The sequence below is a fragment of the Hyperoodon ampullatus genome (genome assembly GCF_949752795.1).
Source record: "Hyperoodon ampullatus genome assembly, chromosome: 6".
Taxonomy (NCBI): Eukaryota; Metazoa; Chordata; class Mammalia; order Artiodactyla; family Ziphiidae; genus Hyperoodon; species Hyperoodon ampullatus.
In genome coordinates this window covers 9,011,498-9,021,370 of record NC_136919.1, presented here as the reverse complement: position 1 = coordinate 9,021,370, position 9,873 = coordinate 9,011,498, and the positions used below count along the sequence as shown (strand labels likewise).

Genomic DNA, 9,873 nt, shown 5'->3' with positions numbered 1-9,873 from the left:
TACAGTTTTGATTCCCTTCTTTCCTTTTCATGTATATTTTTAGTTATCTTCCTAGTAGTTACCTTGAGGTTTACAAGTAACCTCTTAAACTTAGCTGGTTCCAACAGTGTGTGAACACTCTGCTCCTCTACGTCTCCATCCCTCCCTCTTCATATTGTGATTGTCACTGATTACATCTTAATACATTGTGTGCCTGATAACGTAGATTTATAATTATCGTTTTATTCATTTGCCTTTTAAATCATTCAGGAAAAAAAGAGGAGTTGTAAACCAAAAGTATAATATCAGCTCTTATATTTACCTATGCTGTTACCTTTATCAGTAGTCTTTATTCCTTCATATGGCTTTGAATTACTATCTAGTTTTCTTTTTTTTTTTTTTGCGGTACGCGGGCCCCTCACTGCTGTGGCCTCTCCCGTTGCGGAGCACAGGCTACGGACACGCAGGCTCAGCGGCCATGGCTCACGGGCCCAGCTGCTCCGCGGCATGTGGGATCTTCCCGGACCGGGGCACGAATCCGTGTCCCGTGCATCGGCAGGTGGACTCTCAACCACTGCGCCACCAAGGAAGCCCTCTAGTGTTCTTTTATCTCAGCCTGAAGGACGCCTTTATCGTTTCTTGTAGAGGAAACCTATTAGTAACAAACACCCTTAGCTTTTGTTTATCTGGGAGTGTCTTAATTTCTCCTTCATTCTTGAAAGGATAGTTTTGCGGGTGTAGAGTTCCTGGTTGACAGATCTTTATCCTAGCACTTTAAATATGTCGTTCACTGCCTTCTGAGTGCCGTGGTTTCTGATGAGCAGTTAGCTGTTGGTCTTACTGAGGATCCCTTTTGTGTGATGAGTGGCTTCTTTCTTGCTGCTTTCAAGATTCTCCATTGTCTTTGGCTTTCCACTATTTGACTTACAGTGTATCTCATGTGGACCTCTTTAATTTTATCTCCTTGGAGTTAAGCTTCTTGGATGTGTGAGGTTTATGTCTTTCATCAAATTCAGGAAGTTTTCAATCATTACATAATTTAATATCTTTTCTATTCTTTTTCCTCCTTCTGAGACTCTGATTTGCATGTTGGTATATTTGGTTTTCCATAGGTACCTCAGATTGTGTTTCTTTTTCTTCATTCCTAATACTCCTCAGACTGGATGTTTCAATTGCTTTACATTTGAGTTTGATGAATTTTTTTCCTTTTGCCTGCTTAAATCTGCCATTGGACTCCTTATTATGAATTTTTAATTTCATCTTGTATTTGTTTCCTTGGTCTGCCATAATAAAATACCACAGGCTAGGTGACCTAAGCAACAAAAATTTATTTTTTCAGAATTTTAGAGGCTAGAAGTCTGAGATCAAAATGTTGGCAGATTTGGTTCCTCCTGAGGCCTTTCTCTTTGGCTTGCAGGTGCCAGCATTTCGCTGTGTCTTCACATTGCACGCATGCCTGATATCTCTCTGTACAAATTTCATTTCTTATAAGAATACCAGTCAGCTTGGATTAGGTCCCACCCTAACAACCTCGTTTTAACTTAATTACCTTTTTAAAGGCCCTAAATCCAAATATAGTCACATTCTGAAGTACTGGGGATTAGGGCTTTAACATAGGAATTTTGGAAGGATACAGCTCAGCCCATAATACAGCTGTTACGCTTTTCAGCTCCAGAATTTCTATTTGGTTACATTTTATAATTTCTGTCTGTTTATTGCCATTGTTTCTTTAGTTCCTTGTCCATAGTTTTCTTTAACAATTTGAGCATATCCAAGACAGTTGACTTTAACGGCTTTGACTAGGACTTAACAATGTCTGGAATTCTTCAAGGATAGTTTCTAATTCTTTTTTTCCTGTGAATGTACCTTGTTTTCCTTTTTCTTTGTATACTTTGTAATTTTTGGTTCAGAACTGGATATTTTTAGTATTCTAATGTGGTAGCTCTTGAAATCAGATTCTTCCCCTCCTAGGGGATTTTTTTTTTGTTTCTTGTTGATGGCTGCAGTTGTCTGTATGGTGATTTTTTTCTAAACTGTTTTGCAAAGTCTGTATTCCTTGTTGCATGTAGTCATGGAAGTTTCTATTGCTTTATCTGTGTGATAGGCCGTGTCCTGACAGAGATTTCCTTAAATATTTGGGCCCAAGGAATGGGGAGTGGTGTTTGCATTTTAAAATCTTCCGATGGATGCTACTGGGAAAACCACTGCAGCCTGAGGGGGCCAAGAAAAAGCTTGTGTGGGCTGGCCAGACTGGCCAAGATGCAAAACCCCCAATTTTTGGACAGTGTTGTTCTTGCCACCCTGGCATCAGCCAGGCACTCTTGGAAATTGGGCCACTGTCCTGCAAACTGTGGCAGAGCCGAGGAATGGGGATTATTGCTGGTTTGCAGCACGCTGCTCTCTTAACGAGGTTTAGCAGCCTCTTCTTTCATCGAGCATTGCATTGGTTGCTGTAAGTGTCTGATCAGATTCCAGAGTTCAGAAATGGTTTATTCTGATCATTTTAACAGTTTACTAGTTGTTTTAGTGGAGGGATTGACACCTAAAGCTTCCTACTCCACCATTTTCTCTAACATCGCTTATGGCGTTTATTTTTATAGAACTGTTTTTAAAAGCCTTATCTTGGTCACATAAAATTCCACAACAGATATTTGAAATCTTGAGGAAAAGATGAGTTATTCAATAAATACTGTAGGAAAAACAGGCTTGCCATTTTGGAGGGGAAAGGAAAAACTAGATCCTAACCTTCTCCTTATACCAAAGTAAACTCTTTGCATATTAAAGGTTTAAATGCCTTTTTAAAAAATGGTGCCAGGAATAAAACCTAAACAATTCTTTTTACTTTTTAAAAATAATCTTGGAGTCAGGAATGCCTTTGTGTGTCTAACACAAAATCCTGGGGCCACAAAAGCAAAGATTGGATAATTTACACAAATTTCGAAGTTAATCTGAATTTACAAAAATCAGTAAGATGAATCGCTCAATTTATTTGAGCAAAGGATATGACTGATAATATATAGCAAAAACAAATGACCAGTAAACATGAATAGAATATCAGTCTCATTCATAATGAAAGAAATGTTGATCAAAACAGTGAATCATGGATTATTCACTTAGGAGATTTGCAAACTTTTTTGCCTTGCTTGATGAAGTCCAGCATTGGTAAGGGTGTAGGGGAGTAGACACTGTCATTTACTGTTGGTAGGAGTGTGACTTGGTGCAACCTTTTTGGAAATTAGTTATATACGTATATATACATATATGAATGTCAAACACATAGTCCTTTGACCCAGCAGTTCCACTGGTAGAGATTACCCTATAGCTTTTTCCAAGGATATGCCAAGATAGTCATAATTTCAAAAACCCAGACAATTGAAATTCTGTAAGAAGAGAACTGATTAAATTATCATACATCCACATAGGAGAAAGCTGTATAGCCATTAAGCAGAATGAGTTACCTCTTTTTATGCTAATGTGGTGTCTTAGTCCATTCGGGCTACCATAACAAAGTGTCATAGACTGGGTGGCTTATAAACAACAGAAATTTATTTCTCAGAGTTCTGGAGGCTGAGAAGTCCAAGGTCAAGGTGCCAGCAGATTTGGCTTCTGGCGAGGGCCCACTCACTAGTTCATAGACAGCTGTCTTTTCACTGTGTCCTCATATGGCCAAAGGGACAAGGGAGTTCTCTGTTGTCTCTTTCATAAGGGACTAATGAATCTAATTAATCCCATTCGGGAGGCTCTGCCCTCATGACCTAATCATCCCCCAAAGCGAACACCATCACATTGGGGTAGGGTTTCAACATACGCATTTGGGGGGACATAATCAGTTTATAGTACGTCAGATGTTCTACAAGATACATTGAGTGACAAAAGCTAAGTACAGAACAGAACGTAGGTAATGAGCCCATTTGGGTAGGAATTTTTAAAGGATGTATATGATTTATTCTGATATACGTGCAGAGAAGTTTCTAGAAATATATACAGGAGTTTGTTAATGGTGATTTCCTTCCGCGGGAGGTGGGGGACTAGGAGTAAATGGTGGAGAGATTTTTTTTTTAACAGCGTTTTTGTAAATTTTTTTATGCGTGTGTTTTATTCCCCCCTTCCTTTTTTCAAATAGCTAAAATCAAAATTCTTTACTGGTGAGAGCAGAGAATCCAGATGTAGTTCTCAGAATATACATACCTCTAGTCTATATACATTTATGTAGTTAACTTTTCCTTTTGAAATAACAAATACCTAAATAATTTATTTCCTGGTCTTATTTTTTTGTTTTAAATTATTATGAAATGCGTTAAGAGCTATAAACCATAAATTAATACTTCATTCTGAAAACACTGCCTTACCTCTTAAAATTATTAATGAGTAATCTGGTATTTTAGCATCTTCTTAGAAGAGGCAGTGACGTGATAGGAAAAATAGCATAGGCTTTGGAGTCATAGAGACCTAGATTTCAAATTCCAGCGTAATAAAAACTAGCTTTTATTTTAGCCTTAGGAAAGTTACTTGAAATAGTGAACTTAAGAATGTCAGTCCTCTACGTTTGCAGGGTCGTTACAAAGATTAGGTGAAAAAAGGTGTACAGTTCCTGGTATTGGGTTGGCCAGAAATTTCCATGTTACAGAGAAACCCAAACAAACTTTGGCCAACGCAGTATATAGTAATTACCCAGGAAACATTAGTTTCTTCTCTTGGCATCTCTCCCTATCTCTGAAAGATAACTTTCAACCTTTGTTGGGTTATCTGCTTCTTTTTTCTCATACTTAGAAAATCTGGTATTCAGCAATGTTTAGATATGGTATTAGACCTAGGTGACAAATAGCACCAATAAATCTGTTGAGTTTTCTGGTTTGTTTTAATTTACTGTGGAATTATGGGGCCTGAGCATGCTGCAGAGTTCATCTCGTTGATCACTCTCGTTAGGAATTGTCTCTAATGCTTGACTTATCCCACAAAATATATTTACAGTAATGCCACAGGCAATCCCTTATTCTTTGTTATAACTTTATTTTCAGATTGAGTTCATTCAGTAACAGGGACAGTATTTACTATCCTCTTTGTTCTATAACTTTTTAAACAATTTGGAGATCACCCAATAGAATACCTTGCCTTGCCATTTCATTCTGCTTCACATTATGAGAAGCTCTTAAAGGGCTAAAATGCTGACAGCAACTAGAGAAACCCATATTGTTTGGGACCTCGGCGAGTTCACCCCTGTGGTGCTGAAGGACCAAAGGCCTGACTGTTCTGGCCCCACCTCTTCAGCCCCCTGCCCCCTTAGTGGGTTCTAGCCTGGTGGTTTCCTTGCAGTTCCTTGCAGTTACCATGATCATTTCTGCCTGAGAGCCTTCACCTGTGCTTTTCCTTTTTTCCACAATTCCTTCCTCACCCCAACTTGTCAAATGTAGGTTGAATCTGAGGCCTCTTAAAAATTCTGTCGTTTGGAACAGGTATTGTGTTTGTTTTGACTAGAAATATTTACTTTGTTTTACTTGAGATTTATATAGCTTACAAATATCTCTGGATTCTATTTTCCCACTCATAGACACAGACGGTATCAAGAATTACTACCATAAAGAATGGTGGCTGGTTCCTGCTTTTGGCACACTCGCACCTGCAAGCCTTGCTCTGGGGAATGAATGCTCCACCCACCATGCCCACAGGCTAGGGGACTTTATGGAACTGTGGAACTTGTCTTAGTTTTCTTAGTGATCAATAAGTTTCTCTTTGGGCTGGAATTAGTACTAATATTTCTTTCTCTTGTAGCACCAAACAAGATTTGTGATGAAATGGAGCCTGGAACAAACTCTTTTCGAGTAGAATTTCCTGATTTTTCCAGCACCATTCTGCAGAAACTGAACCAGCAGCGCCAGCAAGGACAATTATGTGATGTCTCCATTGTTGTCCAAGGCCACATTTTCCGAGCACACAAAGCCGTTCTTGCTGCCAGTTCACCCTACTTTTGTGACCAGGTACTCCTGAAAAACAGCAGGAGGATTGTTTTGCCTGATGTGATGAACCCCAGAGTGTTTGAGAACATTCTCCTATCAAGTTACACGGGACGTCTAGTAATGCCTGCTCCAGAAATTGTTAGTTACTTAACAGCAGCGAGCTTCCTCCAGATGTGGCATGTGGTAGACAAATGCACTGAGGTTTTAGAAGGAAACCCTACAGTCCTTTGTCAGAAGCTAAATCATGGCAGTGACCACCAGTCTCCCAGCAGCAGTAGTTACAATGGCCTGGTAGAGAGCTTTGAGCTGGGCTCGGGGGGCCATGCGGATTTCCCCAAAGCCCAGGAACTGAGGGACGGAGAGAATGAAGAGGAGAGCACCAAAGACGAGCTGTCATCTCAGCTCACCGAGCATGAATACCTTCCTAGCAACTCGTCCACAGAGCATGACCGGCTGAGCACTGAGATGGCAAGCCAGGATGGGGAGGAGGGGGCCAGCGACAGTGCCGAGTTCCACTACACCCGGCCCATGTACAGCAAGCCCAGCATAATGGCTCACAAACGCTGGATCCATGTGAAGCCTGAGCGCTTTGAGCAAGCGTGCGAGGGCATGGATGTGCATGCATCCTACGATGAGCACCAGGTCACGGAGTCCATCAGCACCATGCAGACGGAGCACTCGGTCCAGCCCTCGGGAGTAGAGGAAGACTTTCACGTCGGGGAGAAGAAAGGGGAAGCAGAGTTTGATGAGCAGGCCGACGAAAGCAATTACGACGAGCAGGTGGACTTCTATGGCTCCTCCATGGAGGAGTTTTCCGGAGAGAGGTCGGATGGGAATCTGATTGGGCACAGACAGGAGGCTGCCCTAGCAACAGGCTACAGTGAGAATATTGAAATGGTAACAGGGATTAAAGAAGAAGCTTCCCACCTAGGATTCTCAGCCACCGACAAGCTGTATCCTTGTCAGTGTGGGAAAAGTTTCACTCACAAGAGTCAGAGAGATCGACACATGAGCATGCACCTTGGTCTTCGGCCTTACGGCTGTGGTGTCTGTGGTAAGAAATTCAAAATGAAGCATCATCTCGTGGGCCACATGAAAATTCACACAGGCATAAAGCCATATGAGTGTAATATCTGTGCAAAGAGGTTTATGTGGAGGGACAGTTTCCACAGGCATGTGACTTCTTGTACCAAGTCCTACGAAGCTGCAAAGGCTGAGCAGAATACGACTGAGGCTAACTAAAAATAGGATCTGGCCCTTGAGTGGCAGGCACAAAAATAAACTATGGTAATTATGCAAATCTGGGCACAGATGATGCGTGCTACTTGCTATTATGAGAGAAGCTTAAAAAAAAGGAAGATATTTCTGAAAGACCAGCTCTAAGTAGGCCAATTAAAAAATCTTAATTTTTCAAATTTGTATGTTCCAGGCCTGGAGTGGGTAATGGGGATAAGCTAGCCCACCTCACACCTGGCAAGGTAAACCTTCAGGCCCATTGTGAATGAGGCAGGTGGACTTGGTGATAGAGACACCTGCACTTGGAATTGGACTCCAACCCACCAGTTCCATTTCAGGTGGCAGCAGTTTTTGATCACTCATTATTACAAGGTCATATTGGAATTTCATTTTGCTCTTACTATAGATACTTAGGTAATGTGGGTTTGTTTTGGTAGCTGCTTCACTGAACGAAATGCTACTTATGTAATAGCTACAAACAATGTGATTCCTAGGATACTAAGTTGATTAACAGAGCTCTCTTACCTAGGTTTATTCTTTCTAAAGGGTATTTTAACCAAAACTATGGAGATACTAAGAGGGTGACATTCTAAGTAAGAAACAAATAACTTATGGTACAAGCTTCAAATTCTGTAAGATGCCACTGTCACAATGTGTGTCAGACTCTTGATAAGTCAGAGTTTTATATTTTAGTACTAACATTTAGTTTAAACAACTGTTTCTAATTGTAATTCTCTAGGGTGCCAGACGTAGGTATTTCTAACTGGTTTGCTGTCCCAAATCCCGTTTAATTGTAGCATCCACACAGTGGGATCTGCTCTGTGGCTAGTAGACATCTAGCCGGCTTTGACTCTCTGACCACGGTACCATTGGCTGCTCCAGCCGATTCACTCTGTCTTAGATTATGGTGCTTCCTGAAGAGGTCAGTCAATGACCACAGTTACTGGGAAGGAGCCAGCAGTCACGGCTGAGAGTTACCTATGAACTTCAGGAGCTAATAGAGTGCTACAGTGACACTACAACTGTCAGAATGCGAGTAGCCGAGTAGCAGAATTTTGAGTGTCAGGTTATACTTGGGCGGGGCAAGTTGTGGGGTACAATTACCCAAGAAAAGAGGAGTCTTGAAAATACACTGGTGGGGGAGATACTCGTAGAGGGGTACACTGAGCTAATCCTCCTGGCTCTTTAGGAGTGCTGGAATGTGTTTTAAAAGGCAGAAAGAAAGAGTCCTAATTTTAGGAAGTAGTCCACAGATTCATGCACTCATATTATGGATAAAGCTGCGTAAGTTTACAAGTCTACATAGCTATATCTACCAAAAAAACAAGAAAAGCAGCTATTCTGAGACCTTTTCTGAGGATCACCCAGAGGTTTTAGGTTAAAAAAGAAGCATGTTCAGGCTGTTTTAAGCTGTGTGACATACCTGAAGTTGTCACCAGGGTAGGGACAGGGTGCTACTGTTATGTTAACTTTTCCGTAAACTTACCGGCTTATTATTTCTTAGTGGAAACTTTTTTTCCTTAAAATAAAAATAACTTTTCTTGGATTTGGGGTGAAATTTTGTTCTAAGAGTTTGGCTTTGCTCTGAAGTGGGAGACTTTGCTGGCAATGGCCTCTGATCCTCAAGCTCCTACCATCAAGGCATTTACTTGTTAAACGTTGTTTGGAAAGGGGAAAGACAGACTTACTTACCAGTTAACTCTTGTAATCGAGGTTACAAAACAGGGATGTATTCATTAACACTGTATCATTCTCGATATATAAAAAGCACTTTGTATTTAAAACTTTATTATAAATATATATATATATATTGATTTTTTAACCTAGAAACTAGATATTACCTCTTGGTTGTTTGCCACGTTAATATCTTCTTCTCTTAGTGTTGAAACTTCACCAGTTAACAGTCATTTCTCTGTGTACCTAACAGAGAATATAGAGGTGACTTACAATCAAGCTCAGTTGCTCCTTCTCTTTTTCTCACGTTAGAAGCAATGGGTTTTAGGTATGATCCTAGCCTTTATATGTGAGGAGAAATTGTTGTATTACTCCTACTAATTTCAGTACTAAGGCAGTGAAGTCATTTTGTTCTGCCAGAAGCTGATCACCCTCTCCCATGGTTATCAGGAAACCATTTTCTGCCTGTTTGGAAGGTTTGATGTGCTGGTTTCTATTAAAGATTATATTCACATGAGTGTTGGGACATTTGGGAAGAAGAGTCTGAGAGGTAAAATTAAAATATTCTGGAAAAATCATGGTCCTTCAGTTATGTTGAGATCAGCACAGCACCCCATCATGAGTAACTGAGGAAGAGCTCTTGTTCAGCCAGGACTACTGGGCAGCTCTTCGGTGGTAGTTTTGGAAGCAGTCAGTTGTGCTGGGACTTATTTAATGTGTTATGAAGAGAGGGATATCTTTTATTGAACTCCTTTATTGTACATCAGCTACTAAATGTAGAATATAAAATGTAAGTTCCTCACATCTGCAGTTTAAAGCTTTTTATGATAGTGGGGGTTTTGTACAAATTAGAGTTGCTAATCAGGTCAGCCAGACCCTGTGAGGTGGCTGGGTGTCTGAAATGCTGGCCGTGTTCAGAGCGGCGGGGAAAGGGGTTGCCTTAGTTTGGATGTTAGAAGTGAATGTTGATAGACTTTGCTTTTAGGATTAGGAGATCATACTCTATTACTACCTTTTTTTTTTTTTTCCT

The 9,873-nt window shown here is 40.6% G+C and overlaps 1 protein-coding gene across 1 annotated transcript; it reads left to right on the top strand.

Annotated features, from left to right (window-relative positions):
- Positions 1-5,756: 5,756 nt before the first annotated feature.
- ZBTB43 (zinc finger and BTB domain containing 43) lies at positions 5,757-7,175 on the top strand (the record flags this gene model as incomplete). The annotated part of the gene is made up of 1 exon (XM_079707259.1): positions 5,757-7,175. The coding sequence occupies exon 1, from the start codon at positions 5,772-5,774 to the stop codon at positions 7,173-7,175; it is 1,404 nt and encodes a 467-aa protein (XP_079563385.1). The 5' UTR covers positions 5,757-5,771.
- Positions 7,176-9,873: the final 2,698 nt, after the last annotated feature.